At 45.1% G+C, this 27,966-nt stretch overlaps 1 protein-coding gene across 6 annotated transcripts; it reads left to right on the forward strand.

Annotated features, from left to right (window-relative positions):
• Window positions 1-27,952, forward strand: gpatch8 (G patch domain containing 8). 6 transcript variants are annotated; one of them, XM_071543768.1, is made up of 10 exons: window positions 62-78; window positions 5,025-5,102; window positions 6,198-6,233; window positions 9,861-9,879; window positions 13,245-13,317; window positions 20,797-20,864; window positions 21,569-21,655; window positions 22,473-22,616; window positions 22,808-22,938; window positions 24,075-27,952. In XM_071543768.1, exons 5-10 carry the CDS (start codon window positions 13,311-13,313, stop codon window positions 27,934-27,936), a joined length of 4,299 nt encoding a protein of 1,432 aa, XP_071399869.1. In that variant the 5' UTR covers window positions 62-78; window positions 5,025-5,102; window positions 6,198-6,233; window positions 9,861-9,879; window positions 13,245-13,310; the 3' UTR covers window positions 27,937-27,952. The 6 variants fall into 6 exon arrangements, with proteins under 6 accessions (XP_071399865.1, XP_071399870.1, XP_071399866.1 ...); XM_071543769.1 differs by adding an exon at window positions 18,218-18,259 and having other exon boundaries at window positions 25-78; window positions 5,025-9,879; XM_071543766.1 differs by lacking the exon at window positions 6,198-6,233 and having other exon boundaries at window positions 64-78.
• Window positions 27,953-27,966: the final 14 nt, after the last annotated feature.

Consider the following 27,966-nt stretch of genomic DNA (forward strand, 5'->3'; position numbering starts at 1 on the left):
GCCAGTGAGAGAAGCTGCTGCTGTGTTCAGAAAATGGCTGACAGATTTTCTAGATTCAACGAAGAGCGTGATTTCCAGGTAATGCTTGTCGGACGACTAATAAACTGCATAATTTTTTTTTCCATATTCCGATATATTGGCACAAAAACGTGGAATGAAAAAATCCTTAACGACTGAAATAGATTACAAGTAGCATCGTACGTGCAGCTCGCTTGCTAGCACTGCAAGCTAGCTAGCTGGTTAACTAGGCTATAGCTACACTGCGGCGCTTTTGAATTTAACTTCCTTCAGCTCTCCAGAATTAGCAATGCGATTTATTTGACTCAAAGCATGGGTTGAATAGTAACATTGGTCTCTGCATGCTACGTTAACATAGTTTACCTTGCACTAGCAAACTAGATTGCCAACGTCAACTAGCTCGTTAGTGACCTTGGGAAGACTGGTTGTTTATCGACATAAGCTGACGATAGCTAGCTAGCAGCTAGCTACACGTTGGCTAATGTTAGCAAGCATTGGCTGTCGTATTATTTGTGCTGACAAAGATATGCTGTCACAGCAGCTAATGTTGGCTCTCTGTAAATTAGGTCCAGTGATTTAATGACATGTTTTAACCTTTTAAGACATCTGAAGCAGGACAACAATGTATGGAGAACGGCATGTAGTGGGACCGAGTTAGCTAAGTTAGCTAACTTTAGATTTCAATAACATCATTTTGGCCTGTACTTGCGTTACCTATTGTCTGTTTCCTATCTATAGCATGGTAACGTCTGTGTTTTTGTGACGTCATTTAATGTTTTCCCATTTGCTGTTGTAATGTTACCACACTTTTTTGCTGCATCTTGTCTTTCTGGTTTGGACTTATAGTGGAAGTTAAATTTATTTGGAATAGGCAACACAAAATTACAGTAGGCCCCACTACACAGCTAGCTAGATGGCAAGAAGAGATCCACATTTTGTTACAATTGGCTCTTTCTCTCGCGAGTTTGGCATCTCAAAATATCAGGATATTCACTATTTATATTCACAATAAGGGTCCATTTTTGCGGAATGATAACATTGTTACTGTAAAATGACATTCATTCAGGCTTTACGCATTGCCCTTTAGCACATTAGTATCACACCTAAGTTAATGAACTTCCTCAATCGGTCTCTGGGATGTGTTTACTTGCCTAACTGTGCTCCATTTACCACATAACGTATAACCAAGTTCAAACAAAGAACAACATTATTTGCTAAACTACACAGTTAGCTAAATCCCAGCTTTAGCTGGCCGTCTTTTCACACTGTAAATATTATGTTGTTCATCACAGTAATTTTCTCCTGGATCCCTCAGATGACATTGCAACCACTCTCTACTTGAGCAGCAATCAGTGATACTTTCTATTAATCTGCTTCTCATCTCATGTAGGCTAGGTTGGGTTTTTAAGTCTTGACAGCTGCCCACTCTCCAACATGGTATTTAACGGCTAACCCACCATCTCACACCATAAACGTAATATCCTAAATAACCATGTTAATAATTATGCTGTACTTTCTTGATGACTATAGGGAAATTCTCTTTTTGCTTGCCCCTTTCCACAGGGAGGTCAGAGGTCAGGGTCGGCTACAGAACAGTGTCCCTGGAGCTAGCAGGGATTCAGTGCCTAAATACGCAGTTTTGGGATTATTAAATAAGCAGTTTTGGGATTATTAAATAAGCAGTTTTGGGATTACAGTGGGACACCTGTGCCCATTGAAGCTCAGATGTCAATTACCTAACAATATGAAATTATTTCTTTGGGCTGCAGCCGTGGCGGACAACACCAAGAACATAAAAAAAAAATCAGACAAGTGGATGCCATTCAATCATACGTTAGTACTAATGGATGCTTTCTAAACAAAGAGCCTAGTTCTTACACAATTTAGTTGTCAGTGTGATGAAAATTACAAGATCAGTTCACATGTCTGGTCGGGCAAAATGTCGGTGCCCATCTAGTTTAAAAAATACAAACATTGCTGCCTTCTCTCAACTTTTAGATTTGTGAAGGAAGAGAAGTGTTGGTGTGCTGCTATACCCATAGTGATGTTCAGGATGGGTCAAATTTGGGGCTTAGATGGTTCTTTTGAAAACCAACCCTGAGGGAAGTGCCCATCGTCTCTTTTCTTTCAGAAGCCCCTTCCCCAGCATTTTGCTGAGGACAGCATTTTCTTTTGTCATTTACATCCCCATTAAAGAATGTAGGCAGGGTTGATGAACAAGGACAATGAAGTCACCGATGCCCTGGTCTCTGTCCATAATGCAATTTTTTTGGTGTAGGCCTAATAGAGAATGATCCTGAAACCAACTTCTAATAAAACTCGTCCGTAATGCGTAAAGGTTATCACCTATTTTTTCAAAAAACATTTGCAGTAGCTGCCACACAAAGATGTTGTAGTTTCTTTAATTAGAGGTATTCAGCTGTTTACTGCAGTGAAACGGTCTATCAAATCAAATTACCAGACATGCCACAAAACTCATGACAAGTTTTAGCAGTTGTACTGGGAACGGCTTGTGTGATTGCTTATGATTTATTCAAACCCACTATGCTGCTGTGTGTCCGGTGGGAGGTCAGTCTTCTGGTATGTTGTCAGTGGAAGGTGAATTGCTGTGTGGTCTGAATGAGTCTGTGTTGAGAGCTGCTCCAGCTCAGCACAGTAGAGCTCTGTGTGAGATCTTCTGTGAAGGCATTCAGATGCTCAGTATTCAGAGTGTTTCTCTCCTCGACTCCACGGACTGAAGCCTGCTGCCAAGCAACATTGCACAGGGAACACGAGCCCCACAGATGGTCTGGCTAATATCTACAGCGCAACCGATCTCTGCGTTTTCTAACAGCCCTATCCACCCTATTGATTTACATTGTTGTTGGAGCTCCGGTATGTTGCAGATCTTGAATTGCAGAAACATTGCAGGCAATTATGAGGGTCCAAGGAGCTAGCAGGCAGCACCTCTCTCTCAGGTCATCCTAATGCGGTGTCATACAGAGTGAAGCACCCACCCAGTTGTAGAGCAACTGGAAATTCAACATTATCCTCCCTGTACTGCATTTCAGATGACAGAGTGAAGATAATTTTTATTTGGCAGTTATTTTTTTTTTGTACTAGAGTCAGAGAGATGAGGAGGCCAGCAGCAGTGAAAATACAAGGTCATTGTGGTGGGTGGGGGCTATGCTGATAGGGCATTAAGCGGTCTGAGCAGAAAGTCTGGAGGAGGAGAGATGGCGGGAAGAGGAGGGAGCCATTGATTTGTACATAAATATCTCCTCCGCTCTCCCACAACATCCCCCTCTCTCAGAATCCTCTGCTTCACTCATGCTGATGCTGGGTCCAATTTCACCTGGATTAATGACTGCCACTGTGGGATCAGATCACCTCCTATTGTGTGGGCTGATTTGAGCAGTTGCTTCTTATCTGTGTAAAGCCAGATTCGATAGAGAAGGTGGCAGGCAAAGGCTCAAGAATGAAGTTGCCCATTCATGAATCATGTTTTTACAGAAATGTGCACTTCCACAGTCCCAAAGAAAAGGCAAATGTTAGCTGTAGACTGCAGATTAGTTTAGGATGCTATCTCAATTTAAGGAGGTCCTCAACAACAGAAAGTTAAGGTAGACATCCTGCAGTGCATATTCAAGTCATAAAAAGATATAAAAAAGGAAAATTGAATTCTTGTTGTAGGGTAGATTGGAAATCATTGAGTTGTATCTGGTCTTTAGTAAGTTCAGTTTAAATTTAGTTGTTTCTACAGCAAGCCTGTTGCTAGTAGTTGCAAGGAACTAGTAAATAATATCGCACTATTGATAATTTTTAGAACTCTTTAGCTGTCTGCCTGTTTGAAGGTCAGGAGAAAACGCAGACTCACAAAGATGACCTTCGTTTCTCCTCTGCTGCTACTGAGAGGAAGCCATCTGTCTCCGAGCAGAAACTACACCTATAAACAAACCCGGGCCTTTAGGATAGAATAGCGAGCCCATTACTCATCCTCTGTCCCACCCGGGGCAAGGACCTACACGTAAATCGTTGTTGTGTTTAGGTTCACCTCTACTGTGAAATCAGTGTACAAATAACCTGGGAAAGTCGTGCCTCACTATCTACTATTGTCATAGCCTAGCGATGGGTTACAATTTGGAACAAATTCACCAAGAAATGAATAGGCATAAACCAGTCCAATCAAGTTATTAGCCTATACAATGATGGAGGCTATGACTAAACTAAACCATAGGCTAACTAAACTATAGATGACAGTAAAACTCAGGTTGAAGGTCATGAATATGCATAAGATCAATTAATCATGCCCAACAGTAGCTCTAAGGGATATTAGTTTTGTGTTTCACTGGAGTCAGATAACAGACACAATAATAAATTGGAATATTGCAGAATGAAATAACAATTCGCAGCTTGTATAATGAAATAAGCATCACAATAGAGCTCAACAAACAATTGGAGAAAAAAATCACAATACGAACATCTGCAACTTCCAAAGTGCAGAAGCTGCAATTAATCGCTTAAGAGAGAGGGGAGTTCAAAATGGATTTGGACTTTTTTTTTTTAGAGTTCCAGGTAATCTTTCATGAATCAAATGAAAAAACCTCTCATAATACTCAAATTCAGTAAATCCTGCACACTGACATCTATTTTTTTGTTTTTACAAAATCACATTTCTTTAAACAATTTAAAAGTTCTAAAAAAGAAAAAAATGTGATGATATGAATCACAGTTTTAATCGCATTTCGATTTTATTGTCAATATCTTTCAGCCCTAACTCGCAATATTACTGCATCAGAAGTATCGTTACCCTAGCTGTTTTTTGTTTTTCTACGCTTTTCTGGACCGTATAGTGAAGGGGGACTGGAAGACGGAGAATGAGTGGTTGAAATGCAACAAAGGAAATTATGCCGACACAAATCGCCTAAGTTGCGAGTACCTGCTGCACATGTTAGTCCTCTGGGGCACGGAGCTCAGCGTCTAGCTTGTTCCTCGCCTAACTCTCTGTCCCAATGTGTCACACTCAGGGTGGGAATCACTTTGACCAGTATGAAGAGGGCCAGTTGGAGCTGGAGCAGGCGTCCCTGGACAAGCCCATCGAATCGGTAAGGCCGCATCCATCAACCCGCACCATTGGACCAGCTGTGAGAGTGGATGATTGGTCCAGGGAGGAATAAGAGCCACACCCTTTACTCCATTCATTCTGCCCATGTAGATGCATCCAGTGTTTCCTTGAACACACTGCCACCTAACCTGTAGAATCATTGTCTTATGTCCATTAAAACCCTTTTAGTCTCCCCCATCCACACTTCCCAAGTCCTCTGCCTATTCCATTTCCTGTGTGACAGTTAAATGATTATGTATATGCTAGATCTTGTTTTCCTGTTTTATTTAGAGCTTATAGATAAACGATTTGATTTTGTATCAGTCTCCCATTAGTCATTGTTAGTCATCCAAGCCCTATGAGATGAGATGACTGTGAAAACATGGAGTGGATAAAGCACTGTCATTATTGACTATTTTCGAAATACCCTAGCTATTCATCCATTTTAAAGTCAAAAAATAAATGTAAGTCTTTCCGTTAATGGCCAAATTTGATGTTGGATACATTGCCCAGGATCCTTTAGCCAACTTTATTGAACTGTGCAGCTTAGTTGAGCCCATTTCTCACACTAGTTCTTGGTGGATAAACACTCCTGGACAATGGAGCCATGAAAGATAGTCATGTTAAATCACTTCAACTTGACACACACCAAGCACATAGACACACACACTTAAATTGTAAATTATGACCCACTGGTGATCTACCCATTGAACCAGTCTTATAAGATGTAAACATACATTCAGATGGGTACGTTCATAAATATAACCCAATTTACTACTCATTAAGGACAAACGGAATTAACAAGCGTTACAGAGCAAATTTGGAGTTAAAAGCTGAGTTGACCATTCTATATCAGATTGTTTTGTACTGGCTCAAATTTGTCTTATTTGGAAAAAGGGTTGTCAGTGCTTAATCCACTCCATTTAGCAAGCAAGAGAGAGTGGACTTTAGATGATGTGAATGGCTACATTTGTGTTTGAGTGAGTGTGTGTCTCTGTAGCTTAGAATTTATGTGTGTTAGTGTATAGTGTTTGTGTCTATAGGACAGTTATCTTATTGTACACAACTTGGGGTGTTCGACATTTCTCTCCTGCAGCGAATTGGCCCCTATTAGCTAAGCAGCAATGACCCGGTTTGTATTTGCACGCTCTGCTTTCCTACTCCTATCTTTAGGGTCCTTGTAACGCTTCTCTTACTGTCTCTCTCTCACTCTTTCTCTTTTTCACTCCTGTCACACTTTTTATATCTATTCTCTCTCTGCTCTCTCTCTCTGCTCTCTGCTCTCTCTCTCGCTCCCTCCCTACTACACAGTGATTCGGTGTACAGTACCCTCTGTCATTCTGTGCTGGCATGGTGCTTGTGCAACTGGGACTGCATTTTTCGCTGAAGAGGCACATAGATAATAGCGCAGGCAGCTCTATTCTCTCTGTCTTTCCCCACTCTCTCCATCCCCCCTTCAGTCTCTGAAGCATTGTGGTGAGCAGGCCCAAACTCCACTTACCTCCACAGTGTCAGATCGCTTCTTCTCAGCATTGTGAATGTGCTTTGTGAACCAATCAAATAAGATCAGCTGGTATAGATCAAAACGATATTGTACTTCTCGTTATTCCATTAATGCATATTTACATATGATATGCCTTTATATATGTAACAGTACATAATTGGCCAAATTCAAAGTGATCAGAGATATGGCACATTGGGTGTTATTAAGCCTGTGTCTTTTCTTTGAGTTTCTGAGCAGCAGCAGGACCAAGTTTAGTCCTCTTGGCTTTGCAAATGACTGCACTGATATTCAAATGTCCTGCTGAAAGGAAAAATACACCTTTTTAAATACAATTTGCATATGTTTTTCTTATCGATATAATTATCTGAGATCATATTTGTTAACATGAACATGTGTTTTCCAAAGCTAGAATCCAGTGAACCAAGAATATTGAAAATTTGTATTCTGGACAAGGTCGAGTTTTATGACGTGTCATCTCACAGGCCAGGTGGCCCACTGTGTGTGGGTGGTGGAGAGGGGGAAAAGAAATGGAGAGGTGGCCTGCTCACCTGGCTTGAGTGGCTCTTTTGCTCCTGCGCTATTGTTTATGGAGGGGCGCTGAGGGCCGCGCTGCAGCAGCACACAGCTCTTGACACATAGGTGGCCACATCAGAGGTGCTGTCAACTGTCACTTAGTCAACAATAGTAACACTTGCACACCTGACACATCCTCTTTGGAAAGTGCACACACCCATAAAAAAAGAGGGCCGGAAACTATTTCATCCGCAGGCAAGCGAACGGCAAAAATCACTGCATTAACTATTGTACAAGCCAAACTGATAGTTGGAGAAGAACTTTCAAAGCTACGGCCAAACTTGTGATTAATGTTCATTTTCCACTTGGCCTCAATATAGAGCTTCAATTATGATCTCCAGGTAAACTGATACTTTGCATGTCAGTCTAAAGGGTTTCAACACACAGACTGAGAGAGTGTAACCACTTGCTCAGGTACAGAGGCCTGCCCCTCCCTCCTTAGTGGCAAACCTCTAAGGTGATGTGATCCGTGGCAGTTGTCAACAAGTCTTAAGTCACGGAGCCGCTAGTGAATGCATCGGCCCAGCTTCTCGGAGCCCCTCCCCCTGCCACTTATTGTGTGTGATCTATAGGCAGCTAGAGGTCTGTGGTACTTTATTGGGATCTTTTTTCTCTTTCTGTCTTTCCCCTTTGGTCTTTGCTCTTTATCTCTAACATTGTTTTTGCATTGCATGTGTTAACTGGGTAGCATTCAGTACTATTTCCTCTCAAAACTCTGTCCTAATCACTACTACACTTTTCCTCCCAGATCCATTCCTCCCAACGTCTCCTGCCCCTTCCAGTCCTCAAGCCTACCCTCCTCCCTTCTCCCTCCTCCCCTCTCCTTGACCCTGTCCCAGAGCGATATGCAGCGGGCAGCCTCAGAGCCACAGAAACCACACATGCACACCGGTAATCTAAGAAACACATGTACACAGGTTGCTGTTGGACATGGAAGATTAATTTGGTCTTCTTGGACACTTTGATTGGCCCCTTTCCAGTCACCTTATGTTACACCACTGAACAGACATTTGGTGCCTCTCTACTCTGGTCCAGGTACTCACATCCATCAGAACTGGGCTGGTTACATCAAGTGGAACAACACAGCCTGGGGACATTTTAGGTGTTGCAGTGTTGCAGCTGTCTCTGAAATGTCCAACCTTGAACTTAGCGGCTCTCACTTCTCGTCCATACAGTATGTGCCCTTTTGCCCTGCAGCACAAACACCAGCTATATCTGTTATTTGGCAGTGTAAACTGTTCAACTCCTGCCACCTATAAGTCCAAAGGAAGGGTCAGATGATGTCACTAACCTGGCCCTTTTACAGTCCCGACCCACATTGTTTCGTGCTCTCCATTTAGCACCAGCCCTAGCCCAGTGAGCAGCAGGGATGATAGGGTCAAAGTCATTGCCGAGGTCCCTGAAACGTTTTAAACATCAACAACTGAGTAAAAGTGGAAAAAACTGAACACGCTACTTCCAGTTTACAAATTAAAAGCATTTCGCTGTACACCAATCAACAGTTTTTGCAGGCTCCCTTCCACTCACAAATTAGTTGAGGAAAAAGAGGGTGTTGAATTTTGGCATACAGTGACCACACTTTGCTAAATTCCCTGTCGTTGAATTGGGCTCCCCAAAATCTGTTTACAAGGTAAGTATGTGTGCCTAGGAAAGATTTACATTAATTGCAGTCTTGCTGTATTGTGTTTTCCCCACTCAATCAGTTAATGAAATCCTAAAGTGAACCCCTTAAAGGTCAATTAGACAACATCTACCGTTACCTCAGTTCAGTGCTATATTATTAACAAGGGCTGGGTAGTAGGAGCTCTCTGTTTTAGTAGTTTGGCTCTTAAAGCTCTGAGACTGTTGTTTCCATTTAGTCACACCTAGCTGAAACCGACCAGGAATGTACAGAGCACCAAACACAAGGGAACTGCAAGAGTTTATGAGGAGCAGCAGAAAGCAGAGCCTGTCCACCTCCAGCACCTGCCAACAGACATTCCACTGGGACACGAGAGGGGATGACGCCTGGTTGCGACCCTGTTTTCCGCAAGACAAATTCCCTAACAGTGCCTCACTCTTACTTGCTTTCCTCAAAATGTGCAAAATCTCACAATCTATGACTCAAAGAGGTCATTCAAGGAATACCATATGAAATATTTGGTTTTGGCTTCATTATTTGCTGCTTAACTGGATTAGTATGTTGCCCTCACTGAATAGTAACTGCCCAGGGGGAAAACGGAGTAATCTGAACCAGAGTGATTGCCCATGCCCACACAGGGACACACACACACACACACACACACATATATGCACACACACAAAAGAATTAAGACTCCTTAATACTCTGAGGTCTCTAGATGGGGTCCCCTGCATATCTCCTCCCTCACCCACATCTCTTTGATTTACCCTTTTGCCATGCACTGTGCCAATGACAGCACAATGCACACTCTTAAAACCACCCCCTCTTGTAGATCTCTTTTGTTTGGATAACATTTTCTTTTTTTATTTCTCCTATATTAACAGTCAATTGGTGGATTTATTGACATGCCTACCTTATTTTTTCTGTTTGTATACAGTATTATGTTTGTTCAAAGGCAGAGAGAGATTTGCATTTAAGAACTAGAGAAGCTAGCAGAATTGCAGTTGAAAGCGTTTGGCCGGTTTCTTACGTTGTGTCACGTGTGACTGTTCTTTTGACAGCCCAGTATTTTAAAGCCAGGTTCGTATGGAAATGCCTTCACTCCACTTGCACTGCTGTTGGACTCGCCGTCGTTGCTTTCATCCGTCTGTCTGTCTGTCTATTCTTTTAGTGCATTCATCTGTTGTTCAGCACGCAGCCCGCGCCTCATCTCCGCCCTCCACACATTGCTCAGCCCATTTTGATCTAATCTATTTACTAGTGTCAGCAGTTGCCACCGGTGCCTCATCCGCCCTGCCCTGCCTGTTTTTATTTTGTTTACAAATCTGATTCAGATAATAAATTTAGCTTTGGACACCCAAGGAAAAATGTGATAGGGGTGCGTTAGGGGAATCGCACTTATTTCAAGGCAGGGCTCCTTTACTGTCTGAGCTTGCAAAATTTAACATTTCATTGTGCAACCCTTGGGTAATTCTCTGACTTCAGTGTTACAACATAAATGTTGAATCGGGTAACAGAATGTGTGTAGGATTGCTGTGGGGGCAGAGCAAGCATTTATGGTTCTCAGGCTCCCGGTTTATGTTATTTTCTTCTTCACTATAAGCCCCATAGATCAGCTAGGCCAATATAAATGTTTGTGTGTGGGGTGTTGCTGCACCGTAATGCTGCAGTGAAGGACAGAAGCATGCCCAGTGTCAAGAGAAAGGGAGGGGGGCGGGGGGTGGAGCTCACTGCAGCAAAATCTGCAGTGTTGCTTTGCAGAATGGAATCATGGGTCATGTAGTCCACCAGGCTGAATTAAACGCAGTCTAGCAGCTCTGCAGCCTCTAATTCTGCATATCTTATCATGACATGCCCAGTAGCTGCCAGGCAGGGACGTGTTGCACACAGTGATACCACGTTAGGTAATATACTCTTTAATTTCCTAGTTATGAGTCGATACAGGCTGGCTCTCCCCAGCTCTCTTCCCACCGAGTGAAGCTCGGCAGCAGCAGATTCCTCTCTTATCTCATCCAGCAGCGGAAGGGATCTGACAGCCACACAGAGCGAGCACAGCTCCTGCGTCCATTCCCAGGCCTGGCTGTGTGCGTGTGTTCATGAAATTAGACGAAAGAGAGGGGGGGGGGGGGGACACACACGCCCCCAAAGAGAAACAGGAAGTGGTGCAATTTAGCCTCTCTCTCGGGTATGAGAGACAAACATCAGCATAGCCTTGGGAACAGATTTATCTTAGTCATGACGGGGAGCTGCCATTGCACAATATTTCACAACTGACTTTTTTTTTTTCTTGAAACCTAGAATAGGTTACGGGCAGGAGACGGCAACAGTTTGCTTTGAAACACCAAAGACGATTGGAAAAAAGCATTAGACCCAATTGAGACCTATGGGCGGAGATGCAGTGTGTGCCGTGTGTGTGACCACCACCACCACCCCACCTCCCCCCCCCTTCACATGCACTAACCCATACTGGCCCAGCTCACCTCCACCACCCTAGAACTCCATCCACACCATGGTTCAGCCTGCTCTATCCTGCCCCGCTCCTCCTCCTCCTCTGTCGACAACTTCTTGAGCCCTGTCGAGCCATCACCTCTCTGTGCCTGAGCCCACCTGAGACTAACACAGTTGGACTTCTGTTGCCTCCCCCCAACCACCCACCCGGCCCGCCCCTCCCTCTGTATGTGTACCATTCACAGTGCGCTACTAACACCGACGTTTCTTTTTGTTAAAACTCTTTAACAAAAAGCTGCATGCTGTTTTTTTTCCTGTTTGGTTTCAACCCCTTTCACTTTCTGTTTGTGAAACTTGATGTCCACTCTCTTTGTGATTATAAATATCCTTCTTTTTGTTTGATTTTGTATGTTTTTTTTGGTAGACTGCAGCACTCTGGTGAATGTTAGACAAGCTTGGAATAGTTATAATCACAACAGAAAAACACTGCTTATTAAGAAATCTCATTGTTTTCTGTTTTATTTGTGCTTGAGGATGTACTGTAGTGTGTAGTGGTGGGACGGTCTTGCATTTCACTCAATGTTTTTGTTTTATTGCTGACCCATACTAGTGATATAACAGTCTCAGTCATGCACATTTGGCCCCACAATGTGCTAGGGATTCCTGTTGTGCATGTTCTCACACTCCTCTAGCCTCTTTGATTCATTATCAGTTGCCTGGTCTCGTCCACCTTGCTGATTTCTGGTTGTATACTGTTTGCATGCTTCGTCATAGCAATCATTAGTATTAATAAAAATGAGGAAAATGCATACTTTGAACTGGATGGCCCCACCCCAGTTGCACGCTTATTTTTGGGGGTACACTGTGGAACCGTGCCTATGATGAGCTTGTTGTAAAACTGCTGTAAGCACATTTTGGCTAGCAAAACACAATCTTGCAGTATGGTAAAGGCCATCTCGCTCACAAAGTATGTGTTTTCCAGTGTATGAATACTAATGATATCTATAACCACCATCAAGGAAGAGGCATCATAACAGCCTAAGTGGTCCCCACTAATGGATTACAAATAGAAAATGCCTACGTGGTTGGGACCAGACCATCGATAACAGACCAGAGAAGCTGGTGGTGTCCAAGAACATGCACAATAGGAACCTCTAGTGTATCTAAGGGGCTACATGCACACAATGTCTCTCCCTCTCCTACCTGCACACACACATCCCCTCACAACCTGAATACTCTCTCAACCCCTGGGCCTTGTAATGGTAATCCAAGGCCCCCCTATCTTCACTTCTCTCTCTCTCTTTCTCTCGCTATATTTCTTTTGTGACAGCTGCATATGTTTTCATGGTTCTGCCCCCCCTTTTGTCATGGTTATGGAATCACAGCAAGCTTGGAGTTTCTGGTCCTCGTTCTGTTAATGCAAGATTTCCATACCTGTTCTGTGTCACTTTTCTTTGTGTACTAAGGTCTCGCTCTGTAGTGGTTCATATATGTATGCGTGTGATACATATATTGCCCTCTCCTTTCTCCTCCTCCTCCTTACTTCTCAGTCAGTAGATGTGACTTGTGTCTCTTTGTTAGCCAAAAGAGTAGAAATGCCTCATGCCCAATTTCTTAGCCCAAACAAGGTTTTTAACTGCACTCTCAACACATGGTTGCTAGTTTACAGGCTACACACAGCCCATTTATTCATCATAGTGGAAAACCTCTCCTTCCTCTCAATCTCCCACCCTCTACCCCCCCTCCCCCCCTTCCAACTGCCCCCTCACCACTCCTTGTGCTGGAAGACACTGATGTTACACGCTGTAGGTGATGTGGATGACAATGATGATGATGATGGTGATGGTGGTGGTGCTGATGATGATAGTGTGATCTATGTGTTTGTTTGTTTTTTGTTTGTTTTGTTTTTGTTTGTTTTTTGACCCGTGCCCACGGGGGAAAGCTCCTCTTATTATTGGAATATTTTTGGTCTTTTTCTCCTCTGTTCTCTCTGCTAGGATAACATCGGGCACCGGCTGCTTCAGAAACATGGCTGGAAGTTGGGGCAAGGCCTTGGCAAAACCATGCAGGGTAAGGATTCACTCTCCACTGTACACCTATGTCAAATGTACGCTGGTACTACTGGGCCACTACCTTCTATCCTTCTCTTTCCCTTCACATCTCTCAAGGTTTTTTTACTTTATTTTTTGTATCAACAAATTTCCTTTCCATTTTCTTTGATCTCCACATCCTTTTTCTGACCTCTCCCTTTGTGTCTGTCACTGGGTTAAATGGATCATTATTTAAGCGAACGTCATCCCAGTTGTTCCTGTCGCTCTCATGCTGCCGTTCCCTGGAACTTGCAGAGCGAGGAAAATGTTCCTGAGGCCTTGTAATGGGACAGGATTAGGACAGGGGGCAGGGGCCAGGGGGCTTGGGAGAGGGAGGTGAATAGTGTTTATTTGCCTGACTGCGTCATTTCTGTTCCCTTCCCGTGATGCATTTAGCCTACAGCAAGTCTCATTAAAGTGGGCCCATATTTTTTTTTATATATATAAATATATTTTATTTTTTTTCTGTGTGTGTGTGTGTTTGTTTTTATTTTTTTTTATTGTGGGACAAGCTATGTGCACAGTATTTCAGGACAAACACTTGCCAGAATGTGGCTTCTCACTTTCACATCAGTGTGTTGAAGGTCCCCTGACAGATTAATCAAACAAAATAGTTGTTAGTTGTACCCATAGCCTACTCTATGACCATGAGGATATGAATTTGTGGTTGGCTGCGATGGCGGAGCTTTGTGCTAACAGAACATCATTATCATAGTTGGCGTGACCTTTGCTAAAAGCATTAGCTCGACATGGCAAAATTATTCTTGATGTCTCAGCCTTAGTATGTGTTGAAGCAAAGCTTGATTACATGAAGTACTCATCGTGCTCCTTATTTGACTTCCCTTATAGACTATTTCTGTTAACCATGACTTAACAGAATTAATTAAAAGAGAGCATTTATGTTAATACGGCACCACAGACATTTCTTTGGACTGAAAGGGAGTGTGCATAGCAATATTGTGGTTGTAAAGGAATGTTTTAACAGCATAAGCTGATTCTTTTCCTCAGGCTTTTGTCATTCATTAGCCTGCAAATGCCTAAAGTAAGAGCTGATCTATTTTTTTGTTCTAGCTAGCCATCTGTGTATTGACATTACAGGATAGTTCTGTCTGGTTTAAGATTAGCTCAGGTGTATCATTTTAAAAACACTCTGTAAGCCTTGCACATAGCACTCTATAAGATGTAGGGAGCTTTAGGCCACATTAATGATGTTTACTTTCTGGAGACAGCTGTGATTGGCTGGCTGAGTCTGTATTGATTGTGCTGAGCAGAAGGGGAGTAGGCTGGACGGAGCTGGGTTTGTGTGGGCAGGTTTGGCTAACGTCAGCACCTCATTAGCTCAGCCCTGCTTTGCTCACAGGCTCATTGGCTCAGTAGCAGTGGTGCAGAGACCTGGCATGCCTCCATGGAGCCTCTGCCTTTTACAATCTCTCTTCGCCCGTTTCCTCTCCTCTTCAGTCTCTTCACTCTCTTCTTTCCTCTTTCTTACTCTAATTCTGCCGTCATAGCCTAGCCCTCCCCTGTACTCTCTCCAAAAAGGATGATGAATAGCGTTATCTTCCTCCAGCTCTAAATGATGTCATCACTGGCAGGCCAGTGGGGCCCTGCAGTCCACTGAGAATTGGGTTTGTTTTTCGTAGACTTTCTAGCATTTTGTCTAATTTACCTCCTCCACCATGTCCTTTTTTATCCTCTGGGTCTCCATCTACACCCTCATACCCCCAGATCCCCATTTTTAATTTCTACAACTCTCAAACAGTCATTTCTCATTGCTCCGTCTCTCTTTGTCGCCCCATTTCAACTCTTGCTCACACACAGTCCTCTCCCTATACACCCAGCAGTAACATCTGTGCTCAATTTCAGCATGTTAATGAGAAACACCCCTTAGTCCACAAGTTGAGTCTCCAACACACACCCAGACAATAGACAAGCTAACGTCTGTTATCCAAACACATGAACAGTGACTCCCTTAACATCATGACTTGGAGCTGAAGTCATGTAACCTTTCGAGGACACTCAGGCAGTGTCTGCTTTCTGACAACTAACGCACAAGTGCTTGCTTCAAGTTTCATGTCACCCTAACCATTGGAGCGGACTTCCTTATACTCGGTAACAACACGTGCAATTGGCTGTTATTCTGGTAGGTGCGTCAGATGCCAGTGTTGAATTATCACCATTTGGCATGGCAAAGTGTGGCGTCCACCCTTGTTTTGTGTCTGTGCCACTCTCTTGAGTGCTGTAGGCTACTATAGGCAACATAGATTTGAATGTGTCTCACCCTACCGGTTTGCACAACTTAGCTAAGCAGCCACTCAAAGGAATGCCACACAACGGCCTCAAACATGTCAATGTTAAAACTGTTCTGTGTCCTTAACACTTGTCTCCATGTTGCTCTGTCAGATTGAAGAGCTATGATATCCTGTGGTCTGACAGGGTGATGAATGGGACATTAAAATGTTGATAGTGTGTGTACCGGTGAGCTTCAAAGGCCAGAACACTGTCAGGCCTGTTTGTATCGGAGGCTGGTGATGGCTGGCTGTTGAGCTCTGTTGTTGCTGCCCCTAGCACCTCTGTTCATGGACATATATGGCCTTCATTCCCTGTGTCACCCATTAGCAACACAAACACTCAGCCGGACCATGGCCAGGGACCAGAGCAGACCAGGAAGCTGCCTCATTCTTGGCAGGCTGACAAGAGTATGGAAGCTAACAACATAGCAGTAACTTGTGAGCTCAGCCCTCAGTGTCCATGGTTGTTTATTTTCATGTGGCCTTGAAACAGCTGAATAGCGATCTATTTGATGTGATAGGGATGTGTGCTTTGTGTGGAGGAGAGAACAAGTTGCAGGGGCTGACTGACTGTGCTCGTGTTTTTGCCGCTGGCACCACTGTTGTGTGGTTATGTAAGCATCCTGCTTTGTGGGCAGATGAGTCTGTGGCGATGTGTGTCCAGTTGTTGTGTAGGAATTAATGGTCCAGTGTTTGAGCCCACTAACTGTGCTCAAATTTGCTAATCTACTTTGTTAGGAGTAGACTCGCAACACAATTGTACCATTGCGTCACAGCATAGTCTGCAGGATAATCATTATAATCTTCCTCTCCTTTCTGTCCCTCTTGCCAGAAGAGAAGGTTTTTGAATTTTGAAGTCAAAGCAATGTGTCCCCTATTTTAAGTTTTCACTGTATTGACTTTGTTCTTATTCTTCTTTTGTCCTTTTTGCCCCTTTTTAGGTAAGGTTTGTTGGATTCCCTCTGTATGTCAGTATGTGCGCGTGTGCGTGTGGGTGTGTTTCTTTCTCCCACTCTGCAATTGACCTCAATGTAACATCCCTTTTACAGTGTACTGTAGGCTAATGGCCTCTCTCAGCTTCCTCCTTTTTGCTTCATAAATCACTAAACCCTTATTTCAATCTGCTGAAGTGTAAAGTGTTTCGATTTGAACAAAGAACAAAAATCCATTTGAAATCAAGGTAGATTTAGGAAGCCATGATTCCATCACATCCCGTAGAATCATCAGCTCCACGTCTTTAGATTTTTATTTTTTCCTCTTTGAGTGTCCGTGGCTGCTGTCGGGTTTCTGATTGGCTGTAACCACGGCTCAGACTTTGAATGGCTTGCAGAGTAGACAAGTCCCCCCCCCCCTCTGCTTGTTTGCCTGTATCTACCTCCAATCCTGTGAAACTTGTGTGTATGTGTGTGGTCATTATGTGGGACTGAGATGTGTGTGTGTGTGTGTGTGTCCGTTACTGACCGGGCCATAGAGTCAACTTACAGGGAAAACCTCACGCCACCCCTCTGCACCCAAAATGTCTCTGTCCCCATGGTTACACACTCCCATCCTCCCCCTGTTCCTTTGCCCCCCTTGCACAGCATGCTTGTCCCAGAGGTGCACTCCTGCCTGCCTCAAACTGTGTCACACTCATCTGGGGCTTTAAGCAGTGTTGGAGGTAATACACTCATGGGATTTCACATGATTGTAATGCTCCAGAAGGGTGCACATTTAAATAGTAATTTGGTCAACCACGTTTTGCTGTTACATAGCAATGCATATCTGACTCTAAGCACTGCTCAAAGCCTGGCTGGCCCTTTTTTCTCAGGTACATTTTCTGTATGTGTTCACCGTCCTGGGGGTAAGCATATCCCAAAATGAGCTTGCTGGCTGTGGGCTAGCAAGGAAATGAAAGGATCTTGGGGAGATCTGCTAACCGGGCTGACAAGCGTCTGTGAGGCAAAAGGCTCGTAGGGGAGAATGGTGGTCGTACCTAGCGGCATCCATTGTCACGTTCCAGATGACTGATCGCATGTTACAAAACAAAGGCATGATTTCTCTAAACCAGACGCTCCTAAATAGATGTTATTTTTAAACGTAATAACCCAAGCATGATTTGTGAACAGTGAACTTGATACCTTCATCTGTTCAAGTTGATATACCCCCTGTTTTTTACAATCATTCCCTCACCCAGTACAGTGCCCCCAAGAGTACTTATCTGATGGGGTACTTATTGAACCCAGTCATCAGGCTAAGGTGAAAGTGATGGAGAGCAGGATTATTACTGATATGGGGGTGCAGGATTTTGGGCTTACTTTGTAAAGGGAGGCAGTCTGGTACCCTTGGGGCATCTTCTGGTTGAGAGAGCAAGATGAAGCCAGGCTAGGAACCTGGGGACTGGGACGGGTGGCTGGGAGAGAGTGGTGAGAGGAAATCCCTGTAAGCACCTAGCCCAGAGTGAAGGGAGGTGGTGGGGGGGGTGGGGGGGGGACACACTGAAGCCCCTCTCGTAATGAACCCCCCTAAACCCCACAACCCCACTCCCAACCCCACCCTCCCTTCTCTATGTGCCTCAATCTTCCTGCTTAACCAATTGGTGTTTCTTTTTTACAGTGATTTGATCCTGCCCATGTTGTGCTGATGGTAAACTTAGTGGTAAATGTTATTTTATCCCCCAATTGAATTGTTTTTTTGGTTTTTGTTTTGTTTTGTTTTAGTTTCTCCCATTTTTTTTGTTTTCTCGTCATCAGAGCACCAATGCTACATAGGCTTTCAATTCTCTCTCTGTATTAGCCTTCATTCTGCTGCTTGTATATTATCATACATTCAGTATATATTACTCTTAGAACATTGTCATTTTGTTTGTTTTCAGTTTTTTTTAACCTTGTGATTCACACCCTGTGATTTTAGATGCACTTTTTTTTTTTTTTTTGTCCGGTCCCTTTCTTTTCCACTGGAATGGGTAATGTGAAGTATTGTCACTGTGTTTAAAGATTGGTGATAGTTTGGGATGGTTGTAATTGTTTATTGATCACTGATTCTGGGCCTGGCTTGCGATTCCATCCTGCTGTTCTCAGTGAAAGGGTCCACTGGGGAACTTGACTGCAGTGGTCTGTCCGTGGGCTGGCCTACAGCCCAACCTGCTTGTGGTTTCACTCCTCTAATGCTGTTAGGCAAATAGCAGGAAGGCACATGTCTACCAGTAGAAAGTCTTGAGACCTTGGTGTCACACTCAGAATCCTCACATCACTTCCTCAGTGGGATAAGGCCTGTCTGTGATAATCAAATCAGAGTTAAGTTTCTAGTTGATAACCTGTCCAGCGGACAGACACTGCAGTGGGGATGTGAGTCCAGGCAGGCCGTTATATGATATGATGCCCATGCATCTATGATTTCAGAATTATTATGCCATTGGGCTATGAATACAAAATTGCACAGGAAGGTATATAATAAAATATTTACACAAAATTATATTCTTACCTCTTGCCAGGAAGTTAAGAATGGGCCACAAATTAAGTGGACTCACATTTTTGTAGGAATTAGTGCTAAGGTAGTTGAAGGCTTTTCACTTCCCTTAAACTTGTGAATAGATTATACATGTTGTCTCTGTGTCTTTGGCACAAACTATTAGTCTTCCAAGATGGAGAAACAAATGTATGGTATTAGAATTCTGTTTTATCTCTTTTTTTTTTTCTTTTTTTTTTTTTTAGAGAAAAGCCTTTTTTGTGGATAGAATTGGTAAGAAATTAAACTAGCTGTTCTACTTAAGTAACATAAGTAACATAACTATAAAACTGGCACTATACAGTCGTAAGTTTCAAATTATGTGATCAATTGGTTCTCAGTTGCTATAGTTGTAGCCATTCCATATGCCCAATGGTATAAACTGACAACAAAATTGATTTATGGAAAAGAACCAACTTGAGTATGTGGGGAAAAAAAACTGAAACCAAACTGAATTGATAATCAGTATCAATAAGATTGATTATTGTATCTGGCTGGCAACAGCTGCAGCAGACTAGTCCAAATTCTTTTTATGCATTTTGTTTTGAGATTCCCGTCTATCTGTCTGTCTGTCTGTCTGTCCTCCCCCTCCTTTCCCTCCTACCCATACCCCTGTTTTACCAGGTAAGTATCCCCATCCCTTGCACTGTCACCATGGCGATTCCTGGCCTGTGACGTCACTCTGCTGTAGTTCAGTGCTTGTGTCCTTTTTTTACTCTGTCTTTCTCTCTGCTTTGTTTGGCTGATTATGAGTGGATTAAGCAATTCTGTGTCAATCTCCGAAGTAGTTTTGATTTTTGTTTTATTTTTTTAATATCTTTTATGTTTCATTCTGTTTTTGGTTGTTTTTGGTTTGTTTATTTTTCTACAGTTAATTTCCTTCTGATCTAGCTCTTTTCACAGCTTACATAACATAGCTTAAATAGACAGGGGAAGAGTCTTTTCGCCCCAGCCATGATGAGGAAAGGGGCCTAGGACAGGGGAACAGAAGACGGGCCTCTTACAGGACACTGAAAGAGCTTGCGAGGATCAGCCAGCCATCGGGCAGTTCAGAAAGAGATGATGCATTAGATGAGATGGGGAGGCTCTATTGCCCTTATGGAGGTTGTCGCAGTGACGCTCAGTAAGCAGCAGCAGCTGCGCCAGGCCCCTCCTCCTCCCCGTCCCTTAGGCTGTAGCGTCCTTGATAAACTTGGCATTCTGGTTTAACAGGACTGCAGCACTGAAGAGAGAGAGGGGGGGGCATACTCAGCAGAGCTAGATTGAAAAGAGTTATAGATATGGCAACAGATTGGCTTAAACCTGACAGTCTTGTTTCCAGTCGACTTTATCCCTCTCTCCAGTAAAACACATCTCTGAACTACCCTGATGACTTTTTTTTTACCTCCCTTTATTCACCAGGACTACAATAGGTGCAGCTAATTTGACTGTTTAAAAAGAAAAGCAAATCAGCCAGCCAGGTGTAGCAGAGCAGGCAGCCTAGATAAGTTGCGCTGTACTTGGTGGCTGTAGTAAGCTGTGAGAATGGCTGGTGTTTGGTTCACTGTAGCTTTCTGGTCTCTTTGCACTTCAAGGCAAAATTCTCTAACCCCAGCACCCTATGCTCTAAAAGCAGGCTGTCTCCGAGCTGGCCCTCCATCCCAGTGTCAAAAGCTCACCTAGTCCTGTCTCTGTCTCTTTCACCCCAGGGCGCACCGATCCTGTGCCCATCATCCTCAAATATGATGTCATGGGGATGGGACGGATGGAGATGGAGGTAAGATGCTCTGTTTGTTATTTTATGTTCTGCACTTGTGTGTTGTGTTTAACGCAGAAATGCACTGGAAGTGTCAGGCAGTTTTCAACTGTGCCCATCGCACACTAAAGATGTTCCAAAGGCAGGTCAAGGCGTTTCAACAAATCTACTCTAAAGTTTGTTTCATTTTGGTGCGTCAACAAAGGACGAGACCAGCTGTTTGGTGAGGTTTCTGGAACTGACCTATTTTGCGGCAAAGGGACATCATGCATGGTTTTAATTTGGGTGTTCTTGTCGAGAACTAGGCTATAGGAAGCCAAGACAATTATTGGGAATGAAAATCCCCAAAATGATCTGTAATATATAATTGCAAACTAAGTGAGTAATTTAGCTGGTAGAATGCAATTGGTCAGGTGTATGAACAATATATGAAAACCATATAGTATAATCCACGTAGCTGGTCGCCAAATATATGTAACAAACTGAAACAGGCCATGAAACGGAAAATATGATATAGTAACAATGAACAAAGACAGTGCTGCTGATGCATTAAATGTGATGCCTGTAGTACACCATTGAAGTAGATTCTTGCCCTCCGCTGCATTTGACCGTACCCATCTAGAAATGGTTATTATTCTTGAGACTGAATCTTAGGGAAAACAAAAGAGCACAGCATGGCTGGACAAAATGAACACGTGTTTTAACCGGTATATTTGTCCTTACAGCTGGACTATGCAGAAGACGCCACAGAGAAGAGAAGAGTGCTCGAGGTGGAGAAGGAAGATACAGAAGAACTCAGACAGAAATACAAGGTGAGGCTCTAATGCTCTGATTCATAGTCTTCTCAAGGTTAGGCTGGCCTTCATAGCCTTTACTGCTGTTATGCTTTAACGCTCCTTACTTCGACCCGCTCTCTCTTTGAATTAGGCTGTCTCTTTATCTCTCTCTGTCAACCCACTTATTTCTGTTCCGTTCTCATTTCTTCTGGCTTTGTCATGTGCTTTTGACTCATGAGCTTCTTGTAAAGATTCTCCTCTCATTAGAATTGTGGAGCGATTCTCCTTTTCCTCCTCCCTTTATGCTCTCCCCTCTTTACTTGGCCTTTTTCCCAGTGTAAAAAAAACTAGATCGCTCCATCTAGGGAGCAGAAGTCATTTTATCTGTGCCGCTGGAAATTAGAAGCATATAGGAGACAAATGGAGAGAAATAGACAAGGGAGATCAGAAGGGGGACCTATAGAGGCAGCTGGCAGACTAAAAACATTTTCACAGGTGATTAGTCAGTCATATGTAGTGTCACGCACTTGGTATAAACCCCAACAATGGCTGTAATACTGGCCTATTAGTGCCATGGATTTAATTTTACCAGGTAGTGTTTCACTACCTGTTTAGATGAATAACATCTTTTGACACCTTGATGTGATATCTTTGAGAAACAACATCCCCTGAAGTATTTATATTAGCTAGGATTAATTTAATAATAGGAAGCACAGGATATTTTAACTTTTTTTTTTTTTTGCTTCTGTTTTTTTGAGACTGTACAGCTACAGTAACATTGTGCCATACAGTTTCTTGTTCTTATCGAATGCATGCCAAGGTCACTCACTCATGCATTTTCTGCCAACAATAGGACCAGGTGGAAAAGGAGAAAGCCATTGCAAAGGCTCTGGAGGACCTGAGAGCCAACTTCTACTGTGAGCTATGTGACAAACAGTACACCAAACATCAGGAATTTGACAACCACATCAACTCCTACGATCACGCTCACAAGCAGGTGAGGACGACCGCTTATTATTAACACATCATCTGTCCAATCCTTTGTATTCTCGTTTTTGCATGATGTGTGCCTGCTGGTGGAGATTCATATTGCCTTAAAAGATGAGAGTGATTAAATGGTGGTCTGGCTTTTGCCGTGGAAGCAGAGATCTTGAAGTCCTCTCTCTGCTTTGCTTTTGTGTAATGTAGAGGCTTAAGGAGCTGAAGCAGAGGGAGTTTGCGCGGAATGTGTCATCTCGTTCCCGGAAAGATGGGAAGAAGCAAGAAAAGATGCTGCGCCGGCTACATGAGCTGGCTGAGCAGAGGAAACAGCAGGACCGGTAAGAATGTATTCCTGGAGTGCCCTCTGCTGGCTGGATTTCAGGGTAGAACTATTGACATTGTAATTAGATGCCCCCTGTGTTTTAAATGAATAATAAGAGTAATGTAGATTCTAAAGGGGTTAATAAAGAAAACAAACCAGAAAAGATCTTTTTTTGGGGGGTGTTTTCCTCAAATGCAACATTAGAATAACCGAATATCAGGGAGTGATAACTGAAGATCATTTGATTTGGTCAACTCACATGACACTGCAGGTGCCATATCTAGCAGATGGATGATGTTATGCAAATGTGTAGCCAGTTAACTTCCACAATCCTCAATTTCATTAACTTCAGTTATTGCATTGTCAAGTATATGAATGGCGGAGTTTGTATTTGTGTGAATCTGCTCCCTAGCAAGCAAGACAGTTGGACCTGTCAGTTAAAAAAAGTTTCAAGGAAGGGGGCACAGAGGGGCACAGAGCTAAAATATATTTGGTGTAACACCCAATGAGATGTACATTAACAATTTGAATGGATGTTGCTGAAGAAAAGAAAGAGCTGCCTGAACCAAAGTCCATTCAAATTGTTAAATGTACTCTTGGAAGGGTATTGTCCCATTTATACCCTAGCAGCTTGCCAAAGAGTTAAAGTTTTACCTCATATTTCTGGATATCCCCAGTTAAAACTTTTTATTACCCATGTCTTAAGATTATTCTTGATGATCTCTGGATATCACTACTAAATGAGCAGTGGGTTTGTCCCTCTCAGCTTACTCTGTGATCAGACTCAAGCTAACTCCCATTGACATTCTTCAATATTGCTTCAATTTTCCAAGTCCCAAAACATTCTGGAATTTTTATTCTAGGCATATAGAATAAAACATATTGACCCAAAGTAAAACAGAGATGGGGAAGACCATCCTATAACTTGCTACTTTCTACTTACTACTTACTTTACTAAATCCCTTGAATGATTTGTTATTTAGTTGATAAAACTGCTTTCTAACCCTCATATTGTAGACTTTGTCAAGATCTTGTGTACTGAGAAACAAATTCAACATGTTTTAAACTTCCACTGCTATTACAGCTTGCTCTCACCATCAGGTTGGAAACATTTATCCCATGTCTCACTGTGGTCATTCCCTTGTATTTCAGTACTCCAGGAAGTGGTCCCATGTTCAAAACTACCACAGTGGCTGTGGACGGAGAGAAGCCAGAAGATGGCGACAGCACAGTGCCTGAGAATATTGCTCTGACAGACAGTGCCGCGGAGGGCTCATCGGGAGATAAAAGTGGGCAGGCTTCCCCAAAGCCAGGCCCAACCATCAGCTTCTCTCTGGGGAAGAACAGCTCCTCCTCCCCAACCCCCACTGGGGCATCCAAAGTCAGTGTGTCCTTTTCCTTTGCCAAGAAAGCCCCGGTGAAGCTGGAGACGGCAGCTGCCGTGTTTGCTGACCACGGAGAGGAGGCCATGGAGGGAGAGGAGGGACAGGAGGGAGAGAGGGCCACAGGACAAGAGGAGGCGCCAGCTTGCGACACAGAAAGCCCCAAGGGAGGAACAGGAGGAGGTGAAGGAGGAGAAGGCGGAGAAGGCGGGAGTGTGATGGCGACGGAAGAGGTGCAGCAGCAGGATGACGGAGCCTCTCTAGCCTCCACTCTCAACAAACTGAAGATGATGATGAAGAAGGAGGAGGGCTATGCAGGACAGGAGCCTCAGTACTATCACTACATACCTCCAGCTCACTGCCGCGTAAAGCCCCACTTCCAGTTCCTGCTGTTCATGAAGGCAACTGACCAGTGTGAGAGCAAAGAGGAGGAAGATGAAGAGGACGGGCAGGAGGAGAAAAAGGTTGAGGAGAGTTCAGAGCAGACGGAGCCCAACGTTACGGATTGTAAGAGTGAGAAAGAGCAAGGGAAGGTCACTTCAACCCATGTCCCAGAGCCAACCCCTCCATCACCTAAAGTGAAGACCGAGGAGGCGTCCTCATGCGCCGTGGACACAGCTTCCACAATACCCACCACCCCCGCACACACAGCAGAGAGCACGCCGGATGCTCCGGATCCCAACTTGGGCCCTAAAATCCCTACAGGTCCCTTCTTCCCTGTCCTGAGCAAAGATGAGAGCACGACCCTGCAGTGGCCCTCTGAGCTCCTCGAATTTACAAAAGCTCAGCCCTCACTGTCTTACAGCTGTAATCCCCTCTACTTTGACTTCAAGCTGTCCCGCAACAAAGGAGTGCGTGGTGGGAAAACAGCAAAGTCCCCGAAGCCTTGTGAAGAGGGTGATGACAAGGGACAAGAGATGGCTGCCTCAACTGCTGAAGTGGATGCAACCACTAACCCTGGGCCCAGCACTGACAAAGATAAACCCATGATGAAGGGCGAGTCTGGCCAATCAGAAGGTGATGAGCAAAAGGCAGCAACTGGCAGCAGTGGTGCCAAGAAAAAGAAGAAGAAGAAGAAGCATAAGAAGTCAGTGAAGCACTCAAAACGCAAAGGAAAAGAAAAAGGAGCAGCAGAAGATGGGGAGGGAGAAACTGAGGCCATGCAAGAAAAACCCAAAAAGAAGAAAAAACACAAACGAAAGAAGAGCAAAAACAAGGTTCCAGGTCAAGATGAGGAAGCAACAGGTGATGAAAAGGAGAAATCAAAACCAAAGGCAGAAGATAAAGCCGTCGCCTCCACTGTTCAGCTGACAACTGGAACGGCAGGAGCTACAGGAAGTACAGTAGAACCTGGGAAGAGGAAACGTCCTGCCAAGGAAGTGCCTTCCAAGTCTGGAGTAGAGGAAGGAGGGTCTACAAAAGGCTCTGACAACAAGGCCAACTCCTCAGAGGAGCACAATGGCACCAAGAGACAGAAGACTGACTCCAATGCACCTCAAAGTGCCTCCTGTTCCACCTCAGCCCAAAAGAGTCCCGGTCCGGGCAGACCTCCCAGCAGCGAGAGTGAAGAAGAAGGAGGCTCTGCTACCCAGCGCTCTCGCCATCGCAGGTCGAGTCCTCGGGAACAGCGACGCCACCATAGTGAGGACTCTGGCCGCTCCTGCAGCCGTTCGTCAAGGAGGGGGGAAAGACGGGGCAGCAGTCGGCGGCGCCACCGCGGCCAAACCTCCCGTAGCCACTCGTACTCCAGCAGCTCTGAGCGCTCCTCAGCGGGCAGCAGTGCCTACAGCCACAGGAGCCGCAGCTACTCGGACAGCTACAGCGACTACAGCAACGAGGGTCGCAGGCGGAGGCACTCCAAACGCTCGTCAGACTCTGAGTATGAGCGGAGGGGCAGCCGGGGACGCAGACGATCCAGGAGACGCCAGTACTCCTCTTCCTCCTCTGAAGACTCGCGCTCACGCTCACGCAGCCACAGCCGCAGGAAGAGGCACCGGCGGCACCATCGGAGCAGCTCTAGGAGCTCCAGTAGCAGGAGCCGCAGCAGCAGCGCCAGATCCTGGAGGCGCAGCTACAGCCGGAGCCACAGCTCTGCCAGCCGCTCCTCAAGTTCCACCAAGGGCTCCCCTCATCGTCGGGGCATCAGGAGCCGTGCGGACATTGACGCACATCGCAGGGACTTCAACCGCTCTCGCATCTACCGCTCCCAGTCTCCACGTTCAGCTTCATCACGAGGCCCCAACCGCAACAGCCACTCATCCAGCTCACAGGGTCTGAGGCCAGGGGCGTCTCGAGACGCAGGGGAGCAGAGAAACACCCTTACTGCTCGCCAGCTGCTGGAGAAGGTTCAGTCTAAGAAAGGCTCTGATGACCATCCCACAGGGACAAAATCTGGCATTAAGATCAAGGACCCACCACAGGGCTACTTTGGTCCCAAACTACCCCCTGCCCTGGGAAATAAAGCCCTGCTTCCCCTTTTTGGTAAGTTGCAGGCAGGGAAGAAACCACCTATAATTCCCCTGACCAGACCTGATGAGGGTGAGAAGTCATCAGCAGGGAAAGGCTCTGAGGCTGAAGGAGAGATTATTCTGGTAGAGCCCATAAGGGAGTTCCCCCCGCCACCACCACCTCCAGCTCCACCAGTCCAGAAGGTTGAGGAGGCCCTGCAGATCACAGTTGTGCAAGAAGAGGCACAGCACCCCAGCACTGAAACCCAGGTACACCATGAGCCCCGGCCACTGTTTGAACAGGAGCCCTCCATGCTGATGCCCCAGTACCAAGGAGAGGCAGGACAGGACCCCTCCCAGAACCCCATGATGGAGCCGCTCATGCCTGAAATGCAACAGCAGCAGCCCCCCATGCATGCCTACCCCGCTTACCCCCCACCCACCTTGGAGGAGGAAGGTATGGAGGCCGAGGAGGATGGCCTGGCTCCTCTGGAGAGTCAGCCTATCACATTCACACCAGAGGAGATGGAGAAATACAGCAAGCTGCAGCAGGCTGCCCAGCAGCACATCCAGCAGCAGCTCCTGGCCAAACAGGTCAAGACCTTTCCCTCTGCTGCCGCTGCAGCGGCTGCAGCTGCAGCAGCTGCCAACTTGGCCCCGGCTCCCCCTCCCCCCACCCTGCAGCAAATCCACATCCAGCAGCCCGCTGTGTCCGTAGCCTCTGCCACCTCGATCACCACAGTGCAGCATGCCATCCTGCAGCACCATGCAGCCACTGCTGCAGCCATGGGCATCCACCCAGCACATCCCCACCACCCACACCCCGCCCATGCCCAACTGGCCCAGGTACACCACATTCCCCAGCACCACCTTACCCCTATCTCCCTGTCTCCCCTGGGCCACTCTCTTGGTCACTCTCTGGGACACTCACTGGGACACGCTGGGCTGATCCCTGCCCACCACACAGCCTTCCTCTCTGGTCAGCCCATACACATTATCCCAGCCTCCGCACTTCACCACACCCCCTTAGCTCTCCACCATGTACCACATACAGCCCTTTACCCCACACTCTTCACCCCCCGGCCCTCACAGGCTGCTGCCGCTGCGGCTCTCCAGCTCCACCCCCTCCTACACCCCATCTTCTCAGGGCAGGACCTCCAGCACCCCCCTAACCACGGGTCTTGAGGAGTGATGGCAGTGAAGCAGCGTATTCAC

Source organism: Centroberyx affinis, unplaced genomic scaffold, assembly GCF_046629955.1.
Source record: "Centroberyx affinis isolate AG114_WGS23_722 - 3 ecotype Tasmania unplaced genomic scaffold, CSIRO-AGI_Caff_v1 ptg004376l_1, whole genome shotgun sequence".
Taxonomy (NCBI): domain Eukaryota; kingdom Metazoa; phylum Chordata; class Actinopteri; order Beryciformes; family Berycidae; genus Centroberyx; species Centroberyx affinis.

Coding starts and splice junctions, on each gene's coding strand:
- gpatch8 (XM_071543764.1), top strand. CDS start 34: ATGGCTGACAGATTTTCTAGATTCAACGAAGAGCGTGATTTCCAG. Junction 5,103..13,244: donor TGGACAAGCCCATCGAATCG/GTAAGGCCGCAT, acceptor TCTCTCTGCTAG/GATAACATCGGGCACCGGCT. Junction 21,656..22,472: donor AACTCAGACAGAAATACAAG/GTGAGGCTCTAA, acceptor TGCCAACAATAG/GACCAGGTGGAAAAGGAGAA.